Source organism: Podarcis liolepis (assembly GCF_965112155.1).
Source record: "Podarcis liolepis genome assembly, chromosome: 3".
In the NCBI taxonomy this organism is placed as follows: Eukaryota; Metazoa; Chordata; class Lepidosauria; order Squamata; family Lacertidae; genus Podarcis; species Podarcis liolepis.
Window position 1 is genome coordinate 108,600,300 of NC_139557.1, and position 27,625 is coordinate 108,627,924.

General features: G+C 40.7%; 2 protein-coding genes and 2 long non-coding RNA genes across 5 annotated transcripts in view; 2 read left to right on the forward strand and 2 right to left on the reverse strand.

The window, feature by feature from the left end:
• ACSS1 (acyl-CoA synthetase short chain family member 1) overlaps nt 1–4,113 on the forward strand; it is a 31,168-nt gene extending 27,055 nt beyond the window's left edge. For both annotated transcript variants that reach the window (XM_083494393.1, XM_083494394.1), the window contains exons 12-14: nt 275–338; nt 1,569–1,687; nt 2,757–4,113. In XM_083494393.1, the coding sequence (XP_083350519.1) occupies nt 275–338; nt 1,569–1,687; nt 2,757–2,933 (360 nt within the window). In that variant the 3' untranslated portion in view covers nt 2,934–4,113. The remainder of the gene's footprint in view (nt 1–274; nt 339–1,568; nt 1,688–2,756) is intronic.
• LOC310702970 lies at nt 248–7,660 on the reverse strand. Its single transcript, XR_014523848.1, has 3 exons — nt 6,297–7,660; nt 1,213–5,377; nt 248–986 (listed from the first exon to the last, which is right to left on the reverse strand). It is a non-coding gene; the product is annotated as an uncharacterized lncRNA (long non-coding RNA).
• APMAP (adipocyte plasma membrane associated protein) lies at nt 7,423–26,036 on the forward strand. Its single transcript, XM_083494658.1, has 9 exons — nt 7,423–8,052; nt 12,458–12,574; nt 15,940–16,055; nt 17,522–17,614; nt 20,851–20,967; nt 21,891–22,065; nt 22,743–22,877; nt 23,223–23,415; nt 24,581–26,036. The coding sequence occupies exons 1-9, from the start codon at nt 7,961–7,963 to the stop codon at nt 24,788–24,790; spliced, it is 1,248 nt and encodes a 415-aa protein (XP_083350784.1). The 5' UTR covers nt 7,423–7,960; the 3' UTR covers nt 24,791–26,036.
• LOC310703023 lies at nt 18,315–23,214 on the reverse strand. Its single transcript, XR_014523901.1, has 2 exons — nt 23,075–23,214; nt 18,315–20,171 (listed from the first exon to the last, which is right to left on the reverse strand). It is a non-coding gene; the product is annotated as an uncharacterized lncRNA (long non-coding RNA).
• Nucleotides 26,037–27,625: the final 1,589 nt, after the last annotated feature.

Consider the following 27,625-nt stretch of genomic DNA (forward strand, 5'->3'; position numbering starts at 1 on the left):
AATACCACATCAGACTACGTATAAGAAAATACCCTTGTATATACAAAACAATATATTGTGAAGTGGTGTTCTAGCCTAACCATCTCACTGATCTGCCAGATTTGTGTGTGTAGGAACCTCTTCTTTTTTCCATGGAGTAACGTTCTGTTACAGAAACTGCTGGTGGCAGTTTGAAGAACTAGGCCCAAGTGACATGCATGCATGAATCTATTCACTCAACTTGTAAAAGGAAGGCATGAAGCATAACTTTATTTTTTTATTTGTCTTTTTAAAGGATGAACATCCTGCAGTACCTGAAACAGCAGTGATTAGTTATCCGCATGGTATCAAAGGGGAAGGTAAGTAAATGAAATGTTTTGAAGATAGTATTCAAATACTTAATTTCATGTTTAATGATTGCTTTTTATAGGTTCAGGTAAGGAAAGATATGGTTTAATAGAAAAAAATGAATAGATTCTATTTCAGGTGCCCCTGTTACCAGTTTGATCAGATGTGCAGAATCAGAATTTTAAAACATACTGCCGGATTAATAGTATTTCATTGAAATGAAATGCTTTTGCTTAAAACATTTAGCAACAGGATTTGTATATGAAGTTTAACAGGGTCAGCTTATAAACCAAATTCATGATAGCTTGATCCAAGAATTCTCGCACAAGGAGTAGTGCTTTTGATTTCTCATATTTGATTCTCTTTCGGTACATAAGGAAGCACATGTAGAATAATCCAGTATTTATATATTTATAAGATTTCTTACCCCTCACGATGTAGAACATGAGACACTTAATATCAGGGTCATGGGTTTGAGCCCACTTTGGGCAAAAGATTCCTGCATTGCAGGGGGTTGGACTAGACAACCTTTGTGGTCCCTTCCAACTCCCTAGTTCTATGATTCTAGAAGAACTTTGAACACCTTAGTATTTTGAGGATTCATTACTCAAAATGTGGCATGATTTGGCATTAAAGCTTTTGGTTTTAAGGCTGCAATGCTATACGGTGGTACCTCGGGTTACATATGCTTCAGGTTACAGACTCCTCTAACTCAGAAATATTACCTCAGGTTAAGAACTTTGCTTCAGGATGAGAACAGAAATTGTGCTCCAGCGGCGTGGCGGCAGCAGGAGGTCCCATTAGCTAAAGTGGTGCTTCAGGTTAAGAACAGTTTCAGGTTAAGAACAGACCTCCGGAACGAATTAAGTATGTAACCAGAGGTACCACTGTACACACTTACTTGGGATTAAATCCCATTTAACTCATATGTCTCCCCTTTAAGTAGACATGTGTAAGTCTGCACTGCAATAATATTTTCACGACTGTATCTAAGAATGGTACTTGAATTTTAAACATTTTTAAACAATGAAGAAAAACTACATTGGTCAGAACAGGAATTTTACCATAATTTCTTAACTTGACTAGAAAAGAATATCCTTACAGCCATTGCTTTAGGCAAGACTTTCACACTTCATTGCACTCAGCAATGGGCTATTCTACATGTGCTGTCTTATGTAGTGAAAAGGAAGAGTGGAGAGTAGTTTAATGTATAGTAAATGAACTGTGGTCCTTTCTTCCAGCTGCATTTGCTTTCATAGTTCTAAAAGATGAGAAAGCACATCCAGAAACAGTTACCAAAGAGCTAAGGGAAATAGTTGCCTCCAGGATAGCCAAGTATGCTGTGCCTGATCATGTTCTGGTAAGTTCTTCAGGATCAGAATTTGTCTTTAATAATGTCAGGCTACAGGGGGTCAGCTGCTTGTGGGGGCAGGTTGTCCATTATTGACTAGAAGTGCTTGGGCAGTATAATTGATCTACATTTTTCATAGGCTTTTTTCATCTTGGGAATCCATAACTTAAGAGAAATAAGTCATGTTTCTTTGAATGCTGCTGCCTTCGTTTAGTAATGGCCAGACAGATTTTTCTTGATTTAGCAACCACTGCATTAGCCTGATAACCCTTGAACTAGGGGGTGACTTTCTTTTACTTCCAAAATATATCGTCCTCTGTTGTAGTGCTACCGCTTTACACAAAACTTACTTCATGATTAATTCCCTTGTAGTCCTTTTATAAAATGGCATTACTAAGCCTTGTACTAAACCCTGGCTTCATATTACTAGACTGTTGTTTTTCGAAGCCTAAGTTCCTACTACTTGACTTGTGCCACCGTTATTCTTTGTCCTCTGTACATATACCACTTTTCTTTTAAAGGTAGTATCAGAGGTGTCTTTTTGCATATGTTTACATTTACCACTTCATGAACATGGCTAAAAGATTGCATAGGCACAAAACAATGGCACTGTCCAGATGCAAAGGGTAACCTATTATAAGAATGTGCCGTCAGGCTTGGGCTTAAGCAGACCCGTTACTTTCTTCTATGCATGCAAGGGTAGGAAGTTTAAAGTTTCCTTTTGCTGCTTGGTTTCTTGTTATGTTCAAATTCAGGAAAGCTGCCACATCTTCAAGCCATACTTAAAACATACTTGGATCAAACCAGAATTTCAGATTGTGGTGTTTTCCAAGTAACTTTCTTGAACAAACCAGTTTTGCCATTTTTGGACATGGTAGGAAATCACAGTTTGTTCCAAATTGCAAAAGAACACTTAAACCTTTTCCATTTGCAGTTCTTGTAATGGGGGAACCATGGTTTCCTCTTAAATCAGAACCAGGCCAGAGGCTGAAGGCTGTATGTGTCTGGTTTAATTTAACATATTATTGTCATAGTGGTTCACTCTCACAATAACACAATTCTTCCCCTTCTCAAACAGGTAGTGAAGCGCCTTCCTAAAACTCGCTCAGGGAAAATAATGAGAAGGTTGCTACGGAAAATAGTGACAGGCAATGTCAGCGATATGGGAGATATCACCACACTGGATGACTCCAGTGTCATTGAAGAAATACTTGATGCATATGAGAAGTACAAAATTAAGCATCCTACTTTGTAATGAGAAGCTGTGGGGATATGTTCCATTAGAAACTCCGAGAAACGAAAGGAACCATCAAATACGCACAAGTTTTCATGGAATTCTGCTTAATCATGTGAGGCTCAGAAGATTCTCCTTCTGAAAAATACATATATTACAATACCGTTTGTGTGTATTTCACTGCACTTTGCCTTTCTTTGAAACTATGCAGCATGTGGGTTAGATCCTGATATTTTGGATATCCTGTCTATCTTTTTTAAATACTTTATTAAAACCAACAGAGTGGGAACTCTAAAGTAGAAAGCATTAATTCAACCTTAAAACCAGTGCCTTGGAAATATTATTCACTCTTTGAACTTACTCTTGGGGGAAATGCTCTCTTCTGAGTAACCCATGATATCTTTCTGGATACTGCATTCATTAACAGCAGAGGGACATTATTCATTTAAGTAGAATAAATTATTTTTCATATTTTGTGAAAGCAAGTTTTAATTAGGAATAACTGAAATATAAAATTTTAATGATATATAATATATGTTTATATGGCTTGATGAAAAATGTGTAGAGAGAAAAAAGCATTTCTTAACCTTACGTGAAACTTAAAATGACTACAAAACTATCATTTCCTAAAATTAGTAATCAAACAAAAATAAAATTGAAAGGAATCTTGTTGAAGCTTATCTGGGAGTAAATTTACACGTCTGAACTCATTGAAAGGGTTTGCACGGAACCAAGAAGAAGGGTGGGAGACATTTTAAAAGGAAAACAGAGGGTCTTGGCTGATATTATGTATATGCAGTGTTTTATTGATCCTGTGACCAAATAAATCCAATTCAAAAAATCCTGACCTTGGATAGACACTTGCTGAACATGGAAGTTCTAATTTTGACACAATTTGCTTTTACTGGAAGGGATGCTCATTTTCCCTTTGATGATACAGTCATAACACCTCTTCAAATAATATATTGCCTACTTTTTATGCCTTTTACAAATAAATTTGTTGAGGTTTGTGTGTTTGTTTGTATGTATGTTTGTGTGCAAACACGCATCGGGAAGCGGGTGGGTAGGGTCCCAAACTGGATCTTTGACCCGAGTGACAGAAAGCCTAGTTTCGACCCTGCAAACCGTGTTGCTTTTAACAGACAGAAAATGGAAATAGCATATTTCTGAAAATCTTCATTAAAGATCCTTGTTAACAGTCTGTATGTGAAAAAATCTGCTATAGTTTTATAGCCAGTTATTGTTGATACTTTATGCAAGGTTTATAAAAAGGCATATAATAGCATATTGTATCAAAACCATATTAGGATTCAAAGGGCTGCAGCTAAGTAATACAAATATTAAAATACCTGAGTTAGTACATTAACTGGACTGTGCCTATATTCCAAAGGGCAGGAACATTTATGAAGGGAAGTATTTAGGATACAGATCTGTATGTCTTTGTAAAGAGCTTCTATGGTTGCAGCTTTTGAACTGGAAGAATTCTTGGCCAAAACCTCAAACTTCATCAGACAGGGAGAGACTTCTTTTCATTTGCTTTTAAGCATGCTAGGCAATCTTCTCTACGATCTCTGCCTTTTATTAGGTAGCATAAATTATCCAATGTTACTTTTTGGAGCCAAAAAGAACTGTTGAAAGGCTCACTTTTAGTAGTTTATCCTACCAACACAGAAAATTGGTGCCATCTAATGGCCACTAGGGAGCATATCTTAAGGGAATTGGAATCTCCCTTGATGAAACAAATCTTTGCTGATTTCTAGTCTGGTTGTAATCTATAAAAATATCCACTGTGGCAGTCTAATGTACACTTTCCTACAGAAGGTCTATATAGTCCCCTCATATGTTCTTCAAACACCTGAACATGGCTTCACTCCCTCAAAACTTGGGACATGATAAGAGCAGCCCGCACTCCCACCACAGAACAAGATGAATGATAGCATCTCTATTTTTGCGGAATATATGCTTTACATACAAATATTCTGTATTAAAACAGCAGCTTCTGAGTGAAATTGAAACCTGTTATGCATTTGTTTAATTAAAAATGCAATTAATAAATTTGAATATAATTTTTAAAATTCAAATCGGCTTACCAGTTTTACAACCAAATTGTGCTATTCTAATTAAAAACAATTACAGTTAATAAGGCTAAGGATAAAAGTTTATCCCAGAAATGCTGAAAAACGTCTGGTCAACAAGTTTAAGGGATCTCCTGGTACACAAAGTTTGCTGGTGGGCTGTCCCTTGTATATGGATCCACTCAGACATACGGTATATTGTGTTGGTAGTAGCCGCAGCAATCTGAGAGTGATTCAAAGCTAGCATATTAATTTCTCGCAATGCCCTGGAGTGTCCTGCCCTAATATTGCTCCTGGGAATTATGGGAATCAGTAACTAGTCACTAATAGGCCCTGCAGTTGGAAGTTGTGCTAGAATATCAAAAAGCTTTCTGTCAGGGATGAGCAGCCCTTTTCAGCTAAAGGTAGCATTCAGTGAAGGCACCAGTGAAGGCGGTGAAGGTCCTGTGTGAGTGCCTGGAGGCGGTTGGAGGATGGACGGCGGCTAATGGATTGAGGTTGAATCCTGACAAGACAGAAGTACTGTTTTGGGGGGACAGGGGGCGGGCTGGTGTGGAGGACTCCCTGGTCCTGAATGGGGCAACTGTGCCCCCTGAAGGAGCAGGTGCGCAGCCTGGGAGTCATTTTGGACTCACAGCTGTCCATGGAGGCGCAGGTCAATTCTGTATCCAGGGCAGCTGACTACCAGCTCCATCTGGTACACAGGCTGAGACCCTACCTGCCCGCGGACTGTCTCGCTGGAGTGGTGCATGCCCTGGTTATCTCCCATTTGGACTACTGCAATGCGCTCTACGTGGTGCTACCTTTGAAGGTGACCTGGAAACTACAACTAATCCACAATGCTACAGCTAGACTGGTGACTGGGGGCGGCCGCAGAGACCACATAACACCGGTCTTGAAAGACCTACATTGGCTCCCAGTACTTTTCCGAGCACAATTCAAAGTGCTGGTGTTGACCTTTAAAGCCCTAAACGGCCTCGGCCCAGTATACCTGAAGGAGTGTCTCCACCCCCATCGTTCTGCCCAGACATTAAGGTCCAGCGCTGAGGGCCTTCTGGTGGTTCCCTCATTGCGAGAAGCAAAGCTACAGGGAACCAGGCAGAGGGCCTTCTCGGTAGTGGCGCCCACCCTGTGGAATGCCCTCCCATCAGATGTCAAAGAGATAAACAACTACCTGACATTCAGAAGACATTCAGAAGTTTTAAATGTATGACATATTAGTGTATTTTTGGTCTTTGTGGAAGCCGCTCCGATGGGCGGGGTACAAATAAATTATTCTTATTCTTATTCTTATTCTTATTATTGCTACTTCCTTCTGGTCAACAACCACATGCCAATAGTGGGTGGGTCCAGAGTCAAAAGTGTGGATGAAATCTTACCTTTGTACAGTAGGCTGGGTTCTAAACACACTCTTCTCTATCCTCCATCCAGATAAGCAAAAGTCATGATCAAAACTCAAGCACGTGTTCCAGCCAGTCAAAAACCCTGAGAGTATGAACCAGGGCCAATGAGAAGTGGCCTCCTCAGGAGAATTATGTGGTTGCATTTGCTCCCCAGGGGCTGCGGCTACCCACTTCTGCATCAAGTAATGGAATACTCATTTAAGCCAGAAAGTGCACTTAAGATTCCTCTTGCAAATAATGTTATATGTAAGGTAATATACAGTGCTTTTTTTCTTTAAAAATGCTTAGGGATATTCTCATTTTCCTACTCATATTGAAATACTGCCCCTCAATGAGGCAAAACTTAGATTCACAAAATGTTCAGGGGAATGCGTACCCCTGCGTTTCCCAAGAAAAAGCACTGGTAATATATACCATTTACAATTGCAGCAGCGCTCAACTTGACAAGACTGAGTTACATCTGTATTGGTGCAGAACCTGTCTCTACTCAGACCCTCGTAAGCTGAATTTATTTGATGAAATGTAATTCAGGCAGTGTCCTGGTAGCTTGAAATGTTTCCCTGCCACTTTGTGAATATTTCTATTTCTGATGTTGCATATGCACCCACTGATTCTTTGGGCTCAGATACCCAACTTGCTCAGGTACAGTAAACTCCAGAGGTTATTCCTTCCCAAACCACCTGTTTGTATTATTATTATTATTATCATTATTATCATCATCATCATCATCACGATTGTTACATTTGTACACCACCAATCATCCAAAGATCACAGGCAGGGCGTTCCATGACACAAAAATACAAAACAGAAAAACAAAAGACATAATAAGAACAAAAACAAACCAATATGGACATTTAAACACATTGCAACTGCCCGTTCCTAATGCAATGACGTTCTACGTTCCATTTTCCTCGCGGGGAAAGATATACGCCTTTGACTCCGCCCCCTAAGCATGCAACTGTGACACCGATTGGGCAGGCGCAGGGAGAGGGGGCGTGGTGGGTAGTGTGTGGGCTGGGCGGGCTTTCCGACGTTCAGGCGCGTTGTGTAGGCGGAGCTGCGTATTACGAAGCGTCAAGCGCGCGTGTGTGTGTGTCAGAGAGAAAGTCGATCCATTAGAGAACAAAGAGAGAGGGGTCTTGTCTGTGGGCAGCACTAAAACGCCTCAGCCAGTCATCGCTCGAAGAGCTTCGTGGAATCTGAGGGGGGCCCATTCTGCTCTCTGGTCACGGGGGAAGTGGCTTTAGAGCTGGCTGCCGCCGATTGGTCTACGCTCAGCGGTGGGGTGGGGCTTCGGCGGGGCCGTTGGGCGGGCATAGCCGAGTGGGCGGGGCTTCGGCGGGGCGGCCGTTACGAGGAGGCGTGGTTCTGGCAGCCGTTGATCGGGTATGTAGGGGGCGGGGCCTGCGGGGCCCCAGCCTGGCGGCCGTTGGGCAAGCATGGAGGCGGGGGCGGAGCATGGAGGCGGAGGAGGGGCGGCCCCTCCTCTTGGCGCTGCGTGGAGTGCTTGTTCTGCGGCGGCGGGCAAGCGCGCTTCTCCTCAGTCACGCCGAGGGGCGACGGGGTCAACATGAATGAGGCGGAAGGCCTGAGGCAGCGGCGCCCTATCCGCCCTCAGGTGATTACCGAGGACAACACGGCTCAGGAGACCAAGGATGGCAGGTGCGTGAGAGGCGTCGTCCGGCTTCTCAGGGAGGTGACCTCGTGCGTGCCCGCTCGCTCGCTCGCCTGCCTGCCCCTGAGGGAAAGGGGTAGCCTTCTTGCTGGTCCTCCGGCGGGTCCTCTAGGGCGCGAGGGGGCCGGAAAGCGAGTCCCCGCCTCGGCCCTTGAGGGAGCAGCTGGGTTGGGTGGGCGGCGTGAGGCGCCATTCCCCCTCGGCCCAGTGGCGTAGCGTGGGTTGTCAGCACCCGGGGCAAGGCAAGTAATTTGCGCCCCCTAACCCGTGGATTTGCGCCCCCTAACCCTAACCCCCAGATGTTGCGCCCGGTGCGGCCGGCCCCCCCTGCACCCCCCACGCTACGCCACTGCCTCGGCCTCCTCCCCACACCCCGGGTTTAAGGAGTGGGTCTTGCCTGGCCGAGGGTGCTTTGGGGCGGGAGGGGAGAGGCTGAGCTGCCTCCCTGCCTCGGGCAGGGTGGAAGGAGAAGAGGGCCGCATAATTCTGCAACGAAATGCTCCTGGGCTCAAGCCTTTTTGGAAAGCCTCTCATTTGATGGCATTTATTCGTATATAATAATAATAATTTGATTCTTTTCTCTCTCAGTGCTACCAAGGCATGTAACACAATGTAACACAAACACGGTGCATTGTGTCTCGTATTGCATTGTATTTTGGCCCTGTTTACATCGCTTTCTTCTGCCTCCCCACAGTAAATACACACGCGCGCGGGGGCCCCTTCTGTGATCACAATATAGCTACAATAAAAACCAGCATGTGGATTTTATTAGATTTGCTCGTATGCTACACTCAAATTTTGGGCATTCATTTCAAACCTACCAAAATGTAGATCGAAAAGTGCTTGGGAAGGAGGAATCCAGCTCTCCCCCGCCCACCCATTATACAAGGCTGTAAAGTGTCAAATGTGCTCCAGTTGTATAAACAAAAAGAATAATTCTGCAATAAAGGCAATGAAATGGCAGTAATAAAAAAACCCAGAAGACAGACCCAAGTCGAAACCTTTCTAAATCCCAAATGTGTGGTAACTAGTTATGGAAATTGGGGAGTGCTGCACATGCACATGAAATGTGACATCCAGTGTGGTGCAGTGGTTAGTGTGTCAGACTGGGACCTAGGAGACCAGGGTTGAATCCCTGCTTCTGCCACAACCATAAAGTTCACTGGGCCAGTCACTCACTCTCAGCCTAGCCTGCTTCACAGGGTTGTTGTGGAGGTTAAATGAGGAGGGGGAGAAGCATGTATGCTAACTTGAGCTCATTGAAGAAAAAAGTGGTATATAAATACAATAAAAATAACTCTTCTTTTATTAAACTCTCTGTATAAAATGCCCTGGCCAGAACTCTGGTGTTGAAAATTGGTTCCAGCATTGAAGCCTGTTAAGCTCATTTGCAAAGGAAGCATTATGTAGAGAGGACAAGGGTTAACTAGGGGAGAGTTCAGTCATCTTTGCAGCATGGCGAAATCTTCAAGCTCTGTGGAAGTATATGGAGTTATCTGGTGACAACATTGTTCAAATACTAAATCCAGATAAGTGATAGTTTAGTGGATTTGTGTGAGCAGCTGAAATACGAGAGTATGACTCAGAAATGCTAATAGTCATGGCAATCATGGCAATAGTATCCATGGCAAGCCCCTTCGTAAGTAAATTTCTGAGTGTTTGCTTACTGTGTTCTTAATGTGACTTACTATGTGGTTTGGGGGGTGGCTTAGTGAGTCTGAATGAAGCACTAGCCACTGGAAAGAACAGCCTGGTTTGCACTTAACACTTTAATCATGGTTTATTAAACAATGGTTAATAAACTCTGGTTTCTTTACTGCCAACAAACCATCATGTGAAGCCTTGATTTTTGCTGACTTATGAGCCTTGGTTTCTTCTACCTTTGGCTTTACATTAGTGGTACCTCTAGTTGTGGACACGATCCGTTCTGGGGTGCTGTCAGCACCTTGAAAAGTCCGCAACTAGAGCGCCTCTTCCGCGCATATGTGTGGCACTATTGAGTGCTTCTGTGCATGCACGAAGCACGCAGATCGCGTGTGCGCATGGCGAAACCCAGAAGTATAAACTTCCAGGTTTGCTGCGTTTGCAAGCTGAAAAGACGCAACATGAACCTAACGCAACACGAGCTATGACTGTACATGCACACCCAGCGCTCTGTTCATATTTCAGTTCGCATTTGGACTGCAGAATACTGTAATTACATTTATGCTTCCTTGGAGGAGTATTTCCTTATTTCCCAATGGCTAACATATCTGATTCACCTTCCAGTAAACACATGTTTCCATTGTACACCTGTACCTGGAGGTAATCTAAGGAAGAGAAAAGGGGATAATTATGTCACATCTCCTTGGGATATAATCTTGGGTAAACCTCTTGGGTAAACCTGCTTGAATTTGTTGTCCTTTTCAGTGATTGTACCTATCCTTGATCTGGTGTGTGTGAAAAACAGTTTATAATCTAAATGTTACCTTCACACCAAATCTGGGAGAGAGAAATTTGGGAGAGAAATTACTTAGGTATGATACTTTCTATATTACAGAAACGTGTAACAAAAACAATAAACTTCCAGTGCTTTCAGGTTCTGGTAGTAAGCTCTTGAGTCACACAGACCTATTGCAATCTTGCATGTTTGGGGTGGGGAAGAGCTCTTTCAACAATAGTTCTCAGGTGTAACTAATACGATAATGCCAAATTCAGATGTCCCAGAATTTCTATACTGGGAAGAAGGCTGCATGTTGGTGTCATCAAAACTGCAGTTTGAGAAACTGAATTTTATTTTAATTATTTAACAGGGAATTCTTTTTGCCTGTCTACCAAGAAGTAATCCCATTTATTTCAGTGGGGCCTGCTGGCTGATGTTTGTTATCTGTCCTATGGGCATATCTCCTATGGCTGAATTTCTTTACCAAATTCCGTGTTGCTGGTGGTCTTCAAATTAGACATGTTAAATGAAAAAGAAGTATACGGATAGGTTTTTGAGCAGCACAATTCATTTTTATCCATGTTCAGCATTTCTTCACTTCTTTGATGAAATGCTGATGTTCAGACCTTGCCAGCTCCTAGGGCCTTTAAGCCTGTCTTATCCCTTCGCAGTTGTTTAAAAAAAGTCATTTAGGTGCTGATCAGAGGAAAAAATGCTGCGTAACATTCCTCTTAGCAGAGTTTTTGTCCTTGATTTATGAAGGACACCACACTGTTTTTGTTAATACCAAAGGCCTTCATGTATCTAAATGTACTCCAGTATCTATCTTTGTAGATAACTGAAGAGAAATGGTTCAGAAAATGAGATTTCAAGTTTTCTTTGCTTCGTTTTCCTTTCACAAATCATGGTGATTAAAAAGCTGGCTAAGGGTTAGAAATGCAACCTTTACCCTGAGAAAGTAAAATCTTAAGCTGGTTTCATCCACAGAACTTCAGTTCTGTTTCTCCCACTTACTTACCCTTAATCTCTCTAGCGGCTATAAAAAGGTTTGGATTTAAACTGTCAGATTCATGCATTGTGGATTCTACCTCAAACATCATCATCATCATCATCATTATTATTATTATTATTATTATATTTATACCTCACCCATCTAGCTGGGTTGCTCCAACCACTCTGGGCAGCTTCTAACACATACTGGAAAGTACCAGTCATATTTAACATGCAGAGTTCTTAAATCCACTCACCTGCTCTCCATTGGCAAATCCTCTGTTCCCACATGCCCCCCACAAAGATTCTTTGCATAAGCTGCAAAGGCTCAAGTAAACACAGAGAAGGCATCTCTGCAGTTAAGAGAGAAGTAGAAAGAGAGAGGAGGTGATTTCCCTCCCTTTCTGCTGGCTGAGCTTTCTGCATCACAAGCTATATCCTTCCTTGAGACTATACAGTTAAGAATGCAGGTAGGATACTATGAACTCTAAACGTTTAAATTCCTGCTTGTGGATAACTAACAGAATGGGAAGAAGGGTAGGTTAGACTCTTCTTAGACATGATTTCCATGTGCAGGGAGCTTTTCTACATGAGGAACCATTTGGATGTGTAGTCTTACATCTGCATTTTGCAATGGTATGTTCCCGAGATGTGTTTTGTGATCTACTGAATGTATAGCTCAGCTGTAATGTCACTGGTAAATTGTAATGGTTTTGAAAAATATATTTGGAGTTTTTTATTCATTTGACTAGTAATTCCCCTTTGATTAGTGGAATGACGTAATCACTGAGTTTATACAACATGCTCATGTGGAAAAACTAGGCATACATAGATGTATTGCTAGTTACACATTCATAAAATAGTATAATCTTGGTCTGAAATCGCTGGTACAGATTTACACTAACACACTGGTGATCATTGTTTAAAATTGTGCAGAGCTTCAATTTAAGTTTCTACTCTGTTTTGTATTTTTGTTACAGTACTTACAGCAACAAAGTATTCCGTGTGACTTTCATGACTTTGGCTGTATCGCTAATTATTCCCTTATTTGGAGCAATAATTCTTCTGGAGTGTCCAATAGACCCTCAGCCTATAAGGTGAGTTGCAAAGTATGTTTGATATCAGAATGTAGCACGTAATTTAAGTGTTTAACTGAATACTTCATTAGGATATTTTTATCGCTAGTAAGTTTAATTTTTTTTGCTTCAGAATGCAGGTATTAGTAGGGTAAGACCTGATTAAACTGTGATGTTTACACAGGACTGTGCAGCCTGCTAAGATATACAGTATTCTGATACTGAAAGACGTATTGAAAGCTGGGTTGCTTTTGGTATCAACAAATTTCACATTTGCTGTCTCAGTTCAGATCTTAGAAATGAATAACAGTTGCTATATGTATTTTTTTAAATAAATGCAATCAAATATAATAAGGAAGATGGAAGATTGTTTTTTGAAGCGAAACGAACAGTGCATCCTTTAAGACTGCAAGCAAATGAGAGGATCTTCAAGCACAATAGGACTTCTTTGGCAAGTGTTCTCATCTGGCTAGAGTTGGTTTTTAATTTGTTTAGCACTATGGGAATTGTGTCAATTCCCCTTGGTGTGTCTGCTCCGCACCTGTCTTGCGTACATGTTTGCAAAGGTGCCTACATGGACTTGATCCAACACAATAAGTATACCTTGTTCATGGGTTGTGCAGATTGCGCAGCTAAAATGAGCCTATGGTCTCTCTGCATCTAGGGTCTCTGCAGACATGAAGCCAAATGTGGATTCAACACATTTTTAGGAATATTTAGGAATATTGAAGGAAGGAAGAAGGATATTTGTATGGTACCCACGGAGAGAGCTTAATGATATGAGTCTCAGTTCTCTTGTATCTCGAGCCAGGAATTCACCAAGAAGTCTTTGAAGGAAATTGTACTTTGGAGGCTCTGAGAGCACCCAAAAGTTGACATCTCTCATTTGGGAAAGATTTCAGAACAAGGAGAACTCTCCAGATTGATAAAATCCCAAATTATTGGAAAGAGCGTATTCAATTCTCATTTCAGTCTTGCCAGGTGTTAGTACTAAAGCTTTACTGCATTGGTTTTGAGAATGAATATATGTTTGCACGATATATTTAAACTGTATTTGGAGTAGATCTACTGAAATCAGTGACAAGTTAGTCATGACTGACTAAATTCATTTAATTTCAGTGGATCTACTCTTGAGAACGGCTTGGTTGGATGCTGCCGTTCATATTTTCACCACCAGGGAGAAGGCCTTTTCAGTAGTGGCACCTGGTTAATGGAACAGTTTAACCCTTTCTTGGGGTGCCCCCACATGACTTAAGGGAACTCATACAAATGCTTGCATGTGAATTTGTACACACCCCTGAAACTCAGGATAACACTTCCATGCATCTGAGGAAGTGGGCCGTTGCCCAGAAATCTTTTGCCGTAATAAATTTGTCTTACTTTATTATTATTTTTCATAAAATTTATACACCATTGTATTATTTTTAAAGATGAAGTGGTTTACAAAAGATAAAACAGAAAAATCAAGACAAATTTACAACCTTTAAAACATACAAAAGTTAAAATACTAATACAGATTAAAATTACCTCAATTTTTAACGCATCTGGGTAGGATTTTCTGAAAAGGAATATTTTTAGCAGGTGCCAAAAAGTGTATGGTGCTCATCAGAATAGTCACGCATGAAAACTTGGGCCCAGGTGAACACCTGAGTCACAGCTTTACAGGAATACAGCTTACATTCACGTGATAATGTGAGACAGTTGCATACAGTTAGGCATGGGAGACTAGACTTGTTTTGTGACAGGTTATGCAGTGGGGGGTATGTTGAGCAGACCTTTGTAGAAAGAGGAAGCTGCCTGTTGGTCAAAAGCACCCAAACCTGCTGAGCGTTAAATGCTACCACAAACACACAAAGAAAGGTATGCTGGAGAAGCAAGTGCAAACAAATTTTTGATTACACATTACACATCAGAGAAAAATTGGCAAAGGCTTTTTTTTGGGGGGGGGGTTGAAACTAAGTCAAACATGGTTGTTGTAAGCTATGTATCATTATGACTCCCTGCTTCCTTTGGCATCCTGCCTCCTGAGTCCTTTTTTATTTTATGTTTGAAAGAGGTGTGTGTGTGTGTGTGTGTGTGTGTGTGTGTGTGTGTAAGGTGTGACAAGTATTGTTTTGTAGTATTTATGCAGTTTCTCCCTCCCGCTGAATGCTTCTGTTTTTTGGATTATATTTCAGTTGGGTTCTTTGCTTATATAATGTAGTCCATCCATATAACTTTCTTATGAGGAGCCATACATATGTCAGAATAAATACTTTATCTTTTTGAGATGAAAAAAGTTTTTAAGGCTACAGTCCAAAGCATACGTCTGTGAATCAGGTCCCTCTGAAATAAGTGGGGCTTACTGTCAAGTAAATAAGGTTAGATCAACCTGTAAATCATACTGTCATGATAAGTTTCAGGAATTGACAAGTTTAACATACGTAATCACATCTCTGTCCTTAGAATCCTCCATTTCATACAACCTTTCATGTTGTATTCAGCTTTGGTCCATTTAACTTCCATTATCCTGACAGCAAAATACAGGATTAAGTAGCGCTAAGCAGATCTAGAACAGGGAAATGGCTACTATTTCATTTAGGTAAGATTCTTTCCTAAGCTGTTTGGTAGTGTTACTGACCACCTGGTGGTATGATCATTTCTCTGGATGACTACATCTTATTGGCCAAAGTAATCACGGTGTGTATTTTGAAGGGATCTGTAAGGTGTTCCATAAAAGCAAGTCTTCATTAAGAAGCATTTTAACTTGTAATGGAGAATTGTTTCAGAAAAGCTGTGGAAATATTGAGTTACAAATATGCAGTATTAAAATGCTTCAACGTTGGAAATGAGTACAATGTTGAAAACTGAAAGCATTGCCATTTGAACAATTGGTGTTTGTTCATTTGACACCAGACTAGAATAGGAAACTAGTATAAAAGATGTAAGAGTGGAATTTTCCCCAATAGGTGGTCCATTATATGTCCTTATAATGTGTCCATCATGTTGATCTTGCAAATCCCCTGGGTTTTTTTTTCTATTTTGCATTAAAAGAGATCTGCAGGGCTCTCTGTGGCTTTTCCATCTCGAGTGTGTTGGCTTGATGCTGGCTTATTTTGCATGTTATGTTAAACTATAGTTTAAACTTTCTATCAAGATATTGTAACATTTTAGATCTTATGTTGATGTGTTTTACGTACACAAGTATATACCTTGATCAGACTTCCATACGCAGTATGAGCAGAGTGTGTTTGAAACTCATGTCCAGCCTCACCTGCCTTTTAGTGCCCGAGGTAGAAAGGAAAACTAGGTTTATCTGTATCCAGAATCTTCCAAAATTGGTTGGCTGCCTGCCCTTTTCTTTCAGTCCACCGATGAAATTGCTTCTCCTTTTCCCCCTCTCCTAGCTTCAAAGAACCTCCTCTCCTCACTGGCGCATTAGAGCCAAACTTCAAGCTCCGACAAGCAGAAAGGCTATTTGAAAATCAGCTTGTTGGACCAGAATCTATTGCAAACATCGGCGGTAAGCACAATAACATCTGCATGCTAAACTGTGAAGGGTCTTAATGCTTGGAGCTTGAGTCAAACATGAGACCTTCTGAGCCTAGCAAAAAATCACTTTTTCTCTTGCTCTGTTCTTTTCCACAAATACTTTATTGCAGGCTTCCTCAAACTCAGCCCTCCTGAATGTTTTGAGACTACAATTCCCATCATCCCTGACCACTGGTCTTGCTAGCTAGGAATCATGGGAGTTGTAGGCCAAAAACATCTGGAGGGCCGAGTTTGAGGAAGCTTGCTTTATAGTAATAACTACTCCATAAGTCATGTTGGTAACTCTTGGTGTAACCATTGATCTTCTGTTATTGATCCAAACAACTGTGCAATTGATTTCTGAAATAATCAAATCTTCAATTCTATAAAGCACACAGTGAAAGAGCATGTCATGTTAGAAGATTTGACACTCTCTAAGTTGTAACAGTAGTGTGGTTTCTGTAACTGTTGTGTTGTGGGATATGTGAAAGAGCTAGGGAGAGCTGATTTTCTATATCCAGAGAGCTAGTGTACCTTGGGTCCCCACCTGGTGTGTTCAGGGTCTAATACTCAAGGTGCCTGGATGTCCCTGCTCTTGTAAGTGGATAAGTGTCTTAATGGTTGCTGAGGAGCAACAATGGAACAGGGCCCCTTATTGCCTTCATGTCCTGCTTATGGTCTTCCTGGAAGCATCTGACTGCTCACTGGGAAACAAGATCCTGGCTAGAAGTCTTTTTTCCCCTGACCCAACTGGCCTCTGTAACTTTCCAGGAAGCAAATGGCAAGAATCACTATAGATTCACAGGCAACGCCATTTATGCAAAGTTCATAATTAAAATAATAAACAGCAAACATGTAAATTGCAGAAAATGTAACCAAACACACATACTACCAAAAATAGGACACTACCAAGAATGTCAAAATTTAGAAATAAGAAAATAACCATGAATGCACAAGATTGTCCCAGTGTTACAGTTAAAGGCTGGTCAATCTCTGATTACTCTGACTAATGGGAAATGCATCAAAATAAAAAGCCATCTATTAGCTTGGATTATGGAAGATGAAAACAACGCTTTCCCTTTCTACTGGAACCTTAATTGGTGAATAGGAGCCACCAGAGCTACAAAAATCCACTGATGGTGAGAAATCCAAGAGATATCAACATTAAAGAAAGTAAAAATTGAACAAGTATTGTATCTCAATATAAAGGATCTAAGTTATCCCTACAAGAGGTTTGTATTTGGAGTCCTGTTGTTTATGAGCCAGATGCTGACTGGAGTGTGTTCATGTGGCTTTGAGCCACAGATGACTGCTACTGTGGACATGATTTGTGGCTGACTTTAGTTTTAATATTTAAAGGTCATGAGCTTTTTTTATGAAGGAACAATGTACAATTCATACAGTACTTCCAGTTTCCAGAATTCATAAAAAGCTTATCTTACAACTTGTCTCTCTTAGATGTGTTGTTCACTGGTACAGCAGATGGAAAAATTCTAAAGATTGAAAATGGCGAAATACACACATTAGCCCGACTTGGACATGGCCCCTGTGGTAAGTTAGAGGAACCATGTATTTTATTGCTGCTATTGCATTTTGGTCTGAATTGTATAGTGATTGTACTGTCAACATTTTAAGCTTTGCTAAGTCATGTGCTCGAATATCGTCTAACTCATTTTAAGGTGCACTAATGATTTTTCTTTTCCGAAATGGAAAAATAGCTTTATTTCATAATGTTCTTCACAGGACATTTTAGGCAGGTTATTTTTTGGTATATAGTTTCATAGGTCTTATTATACAGGTTTGGTCTGAGAACTGACTTGCTAACACTTTGGAGTAATGGTCAGTAATTCAGCGCACGCTACCATTTGTTATTTTTTTATCTATGCAACTGTATCAACACTTCCTGATGGTTCTCTTTTTGTGCTTCTTTTAACCTTCATGCCAATGATTCCAGCTAACTGCTCAACTACAGCCCTGATTGCCAGATAATGGCTTTGGTTGAAAATACCCTAGCTGAGTTTGACATGGGACAGCAACAGAGGGGATGTTTGGAGCAGGAAACTGACCATGCAGTGGTTAAGAGGAGCAGATTTGTAAAGGTCCATGTGTCACAAAGTTCTGCAAATGAAAGGGAGAATGCAGCAAGGTCTTGGGAAATCGATGCTCTCCCAGACTCAGGGCTACCAATGAAAGACTATACAGATTCCCTTATTCCAAGCTACCAAACTGCCACAGCTATATTCGGGCAATCTTCAAAAGAAATTATTTATTTCCAAACCAACCTTCATCCAATTAGTACAATGCTGTATAAAAAAATTAAACTACTAAAAGGAAAAAATACATTAAAATCCCTGCCATGTCACTGCCAAATGCACAGCACCATTGCTTGTACCACCAGCCAGTCTCCTGCCTGTCTCATTGGACAGGTTAGGACCTGCTGGGAAAGGCACTCCATCAAGTAGTCCTAAGCTGTTAAGGAGTTTATAAATGGGCACAGTAGCTTATGGGAAGCCTGGACTGGTGGTGTTTGGCTACGCATGGGGATATCAGGCAGAAGATATAGAAGATATAGAAGTATGAAGGGAAGGAATACTGCCACTGTATTCTGCTCTGGTCAGACCTCACCTGGAGTACTGTGTCCAGTTCTGGGCACCACAGTTCAAGAAGGACACTGACAAACTGGAACGTGTCCAGAGGAGGGCAACCAAAATGGTCAAAGGCCTGGAAACGATGCCTTATGAGGAACGGCTAAGGGAGCTGGGCATGTTTAGCCTGGAGAAGAGGAGGTTAAGGGGTGATATGATAGCCATGTTCAAATATATAAAAGGATGTCACATAGAGGAGGGAGAAAGGTTGTTTTCTGCTGCTCCAGAGAAGCGGACACGGAGCAATGGATCCAAACTACAAGAAAGAAGATTCCACCTAAACATTAGGAAGAACTTCCTGACAGTAAGAGCTGTTCAACAGTGGAATTTGCTGCCAAGGAGTGTGGTGGAGTCTCCTTCTTTGGAGATCTTTAAGCAGAGGCTTGACAACCATATGTCAGGAGTGCTCTGATGGTGTTTCCTGCTTGGCAGGGGGTTGGACTCGATGGCCCTGGTCTATTCCAACTCTATGATTCTATGATTAGTCGCACCAACAGGGTAAAGAACAGCATCTATCCGTGGGCTGTTAGGCTCCTGAATGAAAAGATAACAACAGGGCAACTGACTTTCGGGTTTGGTGGGTGTGCGTCAGTAAACGAGGGGAATTAAGACTAAGAGAGCTGGGGTGTGTGTGCTTGTGTAATCACACTGTATACAAGTTGTACAAGTGACAACAAAGTATTTCAATTTTTATTTCAATCATATAGCAGCCAGGCACAGTCAGTATCTCAATATAATATGGATAACATGCCCCTCATTCTGGGACTGCACATCATGCAATCTTTGACTTTAGTTTAGCTTAATACTGTAGAAAAATAGAGGAACTACATCTGAAATTGCATGTGGAGAATGAGAAGCTTCATTGCAGCATCCAGATTTGCACCATTACTCCTTAACATCTATCCTTTGATTTTGTGTTTTTTAAAAATTCTGTGTAGCTTTTCTTTTTCTCTAATGCTTCTATCCATTTATTTTGTTATATAGCACAGTCCAATATCTTACACTCAGGATATCCCCTTCAAACACAGAGGTGCTTAAGAGAATATAGGATAGCAGTGGTCCAACTTTTGGGAGTGATTGGCTTTAGCCTGTTAAAGTTGAGAGAGGCAACTCTGCATTGTTCTGACAAAGTGTTTTCCTACATAGAACAGTGGAAGAGAAAGGTATTTTGGAAAAAGGAAATGACTTCACTTACCACAGGCTGTGTTTTTCACATGTTGTGCCATGTGAAGTCAGTAAGGGGCAAGAAAGAGACTGACTGTTGTCAGTACTGCTTGTTGGTAACTTGCAGAATGAACGTCTAGTTTCAAATTATTTCTCCTTTTGTTATAGGCACTGATACTGCTTGTGTTGGTTTCCTTTTTTGGAACAGCCAGTAGAGGGCACTGTGAACGTAAAAGTTTTAAACATTTGCTGCTGCTTTGGCTACATCTTCATTCTCCATGCAAAAAGAATAACTTGTCCTAAAAGTGGCAACAAAAACATAAATGCAATAAAAATCCACAACTAGAAGAGATTATTCATCACATTTATTATAAGGCAACTAGTTATTTGTCCATGAAATTTTCACAATAAATATGTTAGGGTGACATTGAAGTGTCAGCCTGCTCGTGCAAGAGGGAATTTCCCTGTTTCCGGGGGGGGGGGGGGAGAGAAGTGGGAGGAAAGGAAGGGGAAGTTGGATCTTGTACAAAGGGTTGCAGCACTAAACAAATACTTCCATCAGTGCAAGGATTTATCCTTGCGTAAGTAAACATTCTCTTCCTCTTGTGTGCCTCCTAAATCTGTTCTGGGAGTTCCCCCACCCTCTGGAGCAGATTTAGGGATAGCACAGGGCGCGCATAGGAGAAGGAGAGCAGCAAAAGTCTTGTTGTGTTCATGGTAATCCTTGCACTAGCACAATTTAATGTTGCCCAGAAAATCTCAGTAGTCTGCAAGGTACATTGTTGTTTCCTGCAACAGGCCACTAAAGATACCATTTTGGAATTTTGTCAGCATAAAATGGTGTTGATATCAGTAAAGTTTTGCTGAATATTTGTTTTTGGATTAAATTCTGAAATAATGGCATTTTTCCCTGAAGCAGTATAGAAATCTTTGTATAAAAACTGCTACTGTTAACTTGCTGGAAATGTGTCTTAAAAGGAACCAGAGAAGATGAAACCACTTGTGGGAGACCTCTTGGAATCAGAGTTGGACCAGAGAACACCCTTTTTGTGGCAGATGCTTACTATGGACTCTTTGAAATCAATCCTGACTCAGGTAAACTTGCACTCATGTTTTTCCTGTTAATGTTTGCTTTGGCCTGGCATTTCTTTTGTCTTCCTTGTGAAGTCACCATGATCTCCTATTCTTCAGATGCTTCCATTTCCCTGCTTTCTTCTTAAACCCCATTCTCATGCCTGCAACTCCCCTCTTTTTGGCAACTATCTTTGCACCCCCCTTTCCCCTTTCACTTCCTTTTCCACCTCCTTTTTGCATGCAGATCACCCCCATTTTCATGTCTCCTTCCTATTCTGCAGCCATTTGCACACACACCATGATGATATATGGCACTCTTTTAAGATGAGCAATCCTGTCATCTTGTTCCGTTAGCGAAGATTATCAGCTGATGAATGTTGTACATATATGAATGTTTGCTTGCTAATAAAATACCTGTTCTAAATTACTATGTTGAATCTGGGAAATCATGCTGAAAATAACCCCTAATACTGGGAATGAAACATGTTTTGTGAAAGGACTATGTAATATTCCATGGCTCTGCATCCTTTGTCTCTCATACACAAGAGGAAAATTACAGTTTTAAACAATGGCAGAGGTTTAAGCAGAGCAAGCAGAGAGAAGGAAACACTCAGGAAAAGATGGCTGTTTAAAGCAAGGTTTCAGTACAGCAAGAAGGGAGTTGGGAAAGTTTCAGCCCGATGGATCTGTCTACTTTAAATAACATACTACAAAAGCACACCTTGAAATGCAAGCTGTTCATTTTAAGAACAAAAAATCTTTCTTATGTGCAAACACAGATTCCTCTTCCTTAGCCAAAGTAAATGAAAATATTTGTAAATTATTTTCTATCTGCCATTTTGATGCATAAGGAAAGCTCTTATCATTGGAAAGTTATTAACTACTCTAAACTTAAAGCATGTAGGAAAGCAAGGGGTTAACCAAGTCCTCCTTTCTGTGATCAGGTGAAGTGAAACCACTTGTGTCCTGCAAGATTCCCATTGAAGGAAAAAACATGTCCTTTGTGAATGATCTTACACTGACGCGAGATGGAAGGAAAATCTACTTTACTGACTCCAGTAGTAAATGGCACAGAAAAGACTATTCCTTATTAATCATGGAGGCTTGCGATGATGGACGGTAAGTCCCAACTGGGGAAAATCCTTGCAGTGTTTTGATGCCAGTTGCGAAAGCGGAATTTTGACAGAGCAGTACGACTGGGTTGCTTAGTGAGTTTCTGGTCTGTAGCACGGCTGGGACTGCCTGGTGTGGAATTTTCTCTTAGCCAATGTGCTAATTCTTAATTAAAGGTAATAGTAATAGCTGAATTGAATGAGCAGCCCCACCCTTGAGCTGGAGTTTAGGTTCCTTGTGCTCCTACTAATGCATACCTGTGAACCAGTGCTGTGGTTAGTGTCTCTCAAGAACGGCCCAGACAGGAGTGGTGAGACTTTTGAGGAGCCTGCATTAGCAGGCTGCTTGTTTGTGTTAAACCATAGTTCAAAATAAACTATGCTTAGAGTTGTGTGGAAACCAAGCCAATAAAAATATGGCATTACAAGCAAATTTGTGAATGAAGCAACTAGGAAACATGTTGGTTCACAGAAGTTAAATGAGCCTGTGAGTATTGAAATCTCTAGGAAACTGGACTATGATACTGCTCTGCTTGAGACCCCTTCTGACTTGTGGGTCTCTTACACATATGTGCTCCTTGTATTGGTTCTGTTATAGTCTACATGGTTATGTATCAGTTTGCACGTAACTTTATGACAAATGAATTTAAAAATTAATGACTGTGTTAATGGTTTTGCCCTCAGCTTGCTTGAATATGACACTGTCACAAAGGAAGTGAAAGTCTTAATGGGAGGGCTCCGATTTCCAAATGGAGTCCAGCTCTCACCTGCTGAAGACTTTGTGTTGGTGGCTGAAACAACTATGGCAAGAATACGAAGGTATGTGGGATGCCTCCCAAGGTGGCTATACATTAAAGTTTGCACCAACAGCATTAGCCAATTGTTTTAAGCTCAGCTATCTTTTTAGGAATATATTCGATGCAAAGTTTGTTGATCATCCTTGTTGAAGAGGCTTTTCTAAATACTGTGCTCTGCAAGCGAACTCACTGCTTTTACTATGCAAACTGCAGACTCACTTGCTCTGACAAATTTTGCCCACTTGTGATATAGTAGGTCTTTTCTTGGCTCTTCTTCCTCCTGGGAGGAAGCACTTGTTGGTTTCTATGGTTCCTCCTTGACAGGTGCTATTATCTTGTAATATATTAAAGCACTTTAATTTTGCAGATATTACGTATCTGGCCTAATGAAAGGTGGAGAAGACATGTTTATAGAAAATATGCCCGGCTTTCCAGATAACATACGTCCAAGCAGCTCTGGAGGTTATTGGGTGGCTATGTCAGCTATTCGGTCCAATCCTGGATTTTCTATGTTGGATTTCTTATCTGAAAAACCATGGATTAAAAGAATAATATTTAAGGTAAAACAAATTCTGCTTTGATGATAAATTGCATAACCTATCTTGAGAGCCAATTGGTTCGTTTAAAACAAGACATTTAAAAGCAGTATATTAATATTAACGTTTCTCAAAAAGTGATTTGAAATAGCCGATTTATGGACAGATCATATTGCCCTCACAATGATAGAGCCAGAATACCGGGCAATATCAATCAAATGTTTAAATTGTGTGACTCTTTGTTGTGCTGTCTCAAAGATGGTGGCAGCAAAAGGAAGTTCTGGGGGATGGATTTTTCCCCCCTTGAGAGTCCTTTTCCTAGTCAAGCAGTTGTTCCTGCTTTAGGCAGATGGTATTGAAACCACTCCAACCCCTAGGACTTTGAGAGGCATTGGCTGTTGGAGGCACCTGTGAAGTCCTCCCTCCCTTTTGGTGGTGCTGGCAAACGGAAGTTCCGAGGGCTGATGTTCTTCATTCCTCTTAGCAGTCCAACAAGTGTCCCAGCTGCCAGCACTGGTGCTTATTACCTTATGTGTTTGTTGGACTGGTGTGAAGATTGAAACGCATCAATATTTATATCCCACACCTTCAACATAAATGTACGTTCCCAGGGTGGTTTACAAGTTTATGAAACATAAAAGTAGTTTTTATTTTTATGTAGCAGAACAAAGCATAAAACGGATGCAACAAATTAAAAAGCACTAAAACTGCAACATTCACTCAAATAGACAGTAAATTAAAAATGCTTTAAGATTAAAATGCTTACATTTGCAGTTTTTAAAAAAACAAAAAGCACCCATCACGAGAAGCTTAATTTGGGCAAACTGTAGGCAAGCTTTAACACTCCCCATTGATTTAGTGCACCCTTACCCAACCTAGTGCCCTCCAAAAGCCTTGGGCTACGGCTCCTGTCAGCCCCAGCCAGCATGGTCAATGGTCAAGAATGGTGGAGAAGCTATCTAAAACATCTGGGTCGTGGGCACCAGGTTGGGGAAGGCTGATTTAGTCAAGATACTTGATCATATGCTTAACTCTGCCCCAAAATAAATTGTGCTTCAAAGAGCTTTTGGATGGTTGATACTCTTTGGACATTCTGGGGTTTAAAAATCTGAATTGGGTAACATATTTTAACTGACTGCTCAGTGTACTTGTAATGCTTATGACTGAGGTGAATACTTTCTTCCCCCAGCTGCTCAGTCAAGAAATGGTGATAAAATTTGTGCCCAAGTACAGCCTACTTCTAGAACTAAGTGACACCGGATCCTACAGAAGAAGCTTCCATGATCCGAATGGAATGGTGGCAACTTACATAAGTGAAGCACATGAACATGATGGACATCTCTATTTGGGCTCCTTCCGGTCTCCCTTTATTTGCAGACTGAACCTTGAGGACGTCTAATTCTCTCAGCCAAAAGCACTGCCGCTGTTGTCTTGAGTTCCTCTAGAAGGGCAAACGGCCCAGGAAGAAGAATGAAATTGCAGTCAGGCATGAGCACTGTAGGCCCTAAGTAATTTGCAGGGAATAAAGTTTGAGCGTTTCTTACATTAAGCATGCCATGCCATAAAACCGGTGAACCCAATCCACTAATGTCTTGTGCAACTCCCATTTGAATTGATGGGCCTTGCGTAGAAGGAGTTCTTGGTGAGTTGTATACAATCTTTGGTATCTTTACTTACTTACACATAAATACAAAATTACCTCATGAAAACACAAGTTGCTACATCTAATAATGTTCTTTAGAAGCTGCTTCCACTAGTGAAAGATGTACATAATTCTGTCTGCACTTCAAATAACATACTGGAATTACATCCTTGGACTTTACTTGCTAGTCCAAAATGATGTCTTGCATGCATTTGCTTCCAACTTGGATTTGTCTTTCTAAGCATGTTTTTCTAAGCATGCATATTATAAAAGCTATCATTTATAGATGTATTAATAAGCAAATAAATTACAGGTATAATTCTATTTTCTGTCCGCGGTTTTCTGCATGGGTAATTTTAAAGACATGAGATCACTCCTGTGTGGCTCTCTAAACTTGAAAATGTATCCTCCGAATGGTAAATAGATACAACTGACTTGGAAGAAGCTTGTTCCAGAGTCTTATTTCTCTGTCTGCACAGATTATTTGACCACTAACACAATCTTTTCAGTCATAGGAATGCTTTCATGTCATTCGATTGCAATGTAGGAAAAAGCCTTTAAACCCTGTACCTGACTGGTGTACAAGCCATCCGTTGAGGCCTTTATTTCCCGTATGGATTTGACTGAAAACTGCACTCATATAGTAATAAACATAAGGTTGACTCAAATGTATAAATTGTATGATTGAAATAATTTTTTGAAGCACATAAGAACTGATATTTTGTTACTTAAAGTATATTTTATTTTATTTTATGTTTTTGACTCATAAAGTTAAGTGCTTTTATTATTATTTGGGTAGTTCAGGGGTGTTTTTTTAAGATGTCAAGATTTTGTCAGAAGAATTTAATATGCATAAGGTTTTTAAGAGTAAAACCAACCAATGCTTTGCTGGCTTACTGAGTTACATTTGGGCAGCATTTCAAATAACGCAAACAAATGTTAAAAATCTTTAATATGATTTGTCAATGGAAACAACAGATTAAATGATTAAATCATCCAATAATTGTAGTACAGTATCTTAATTATGTATATCTTGTCTTTCCTTTTTAAAAAAGTGATTGTGAAATTTACTGGATAATTATGAACATAAAGCTAAACATAATAAACCAACAAGTTAAGGACAGAACTAAAAAGTGGCAGTAGCAAATAAACATTTCAGCTAAAACTCAAAGCTTCAAGACAACAAAAGCTTAACAAGGGCATCGAATTAAAATACCTTGTCAAATAAAATTTTTTTGTCCAATACTGAAAACTTGTGAACGGAGGAACCAGGCATAAGCATCTAGGAAGCACCACCACAGAGAAGGTTCAGTCCCCCAGTTATATTACCCACCCCTGTTCACTAGGCAGAGGAACCCAGAGAACAGCTTTGCCAGGTTTTCTCAAGACATTTGCAGGTGGTCCTTGAGAGACCCTTGTCCTAAGCCAAGCTGTGCAGGTCTTTACAAGTTAAAGCCACTGATTGGTTTGGTCTTACTGATTTTTCCTCCCTCCATGTTAAGGCACTAGCATGCAATGTGTTGCAAACAGATTGCTACTTTGGAAACCTGTACAGTTGCAAACAGATTGCTGCTAGTAAACCTGTACAGGGCACTAAATTTGCAGGCACGTGGTGGGTAGAAGTACAAATGCTGCATGAGAAAGAATTTGGCTTCTACAAGGGGCAATGTCTTGCCTTGAAACTTCCTGGGATTTTGTGAGTATAAAAAAAAAAATCCAGCAGGGAAATAATTTGGCATTTTTAAAAAAGTTCAAAAATAATAAACCCTGGGTGGGATCCATATGGAGTTAAGTTGCATGTATGTCCCATTGAAACCAGTGGGAACTAATTTAGTGACAAGTTAATTTAGTTAACTTGTCATTGATTCTAATGGAACCTAAGGTCCAATTAACATCATCTGGATCCAGCCCATTATTACCTTCAACTTTTATTAAAGGAAATGGATTACCATAAACTACACCTGGTATTTCAGTATTTTCTTTAAAATTATCATTCCTGCTCAACTCTGCTGCTGCCTAACTTTACCCAAAAGACACCCATTTTAGTTTATTGATATTGATAATTGTTGAATTCTATAACTTGACAAGCCAATCTCTAAGCTGGGGTATTCCATATATCTTTTATTTAGCATATAAAGGTTTTGCTGTTGTGATCATATTTAAAAAATACCTTACGGAAGTTCTTTTCTGAACTAAGTAAGTAAATTTTCAGATATTTTGGTATCTACATTTCAACAGCATACAGCCCCAGTGTACTTGAAACTCATAAGCATAGTGTACAATTACCGTATTTTTCGCCCTATAGGACACACATTTCCCCCTCCAAAAATGAAGGGGAAATGTGTGTGCATCCTATGGGGCGAATGCAGGCTTCAGGAAGCTATCCGCAACCCTGGGGAGCCCGCTGGGAGTTCCCGCCGGGCTCCCTAGGCTTGCGGATAGCAGCCTGCATCCTGAAGCCTGGGGCGCGCAGGGAATGATTTTTTTTTTATTCCCCCCCCCCAAAAAATAGGTGCACCCTATGGGCCAGTGCGCCCTATAGGGTGAAAAATACGGTATTTCCGGGGAGTTTCTAGGCCCTACCTTACATCC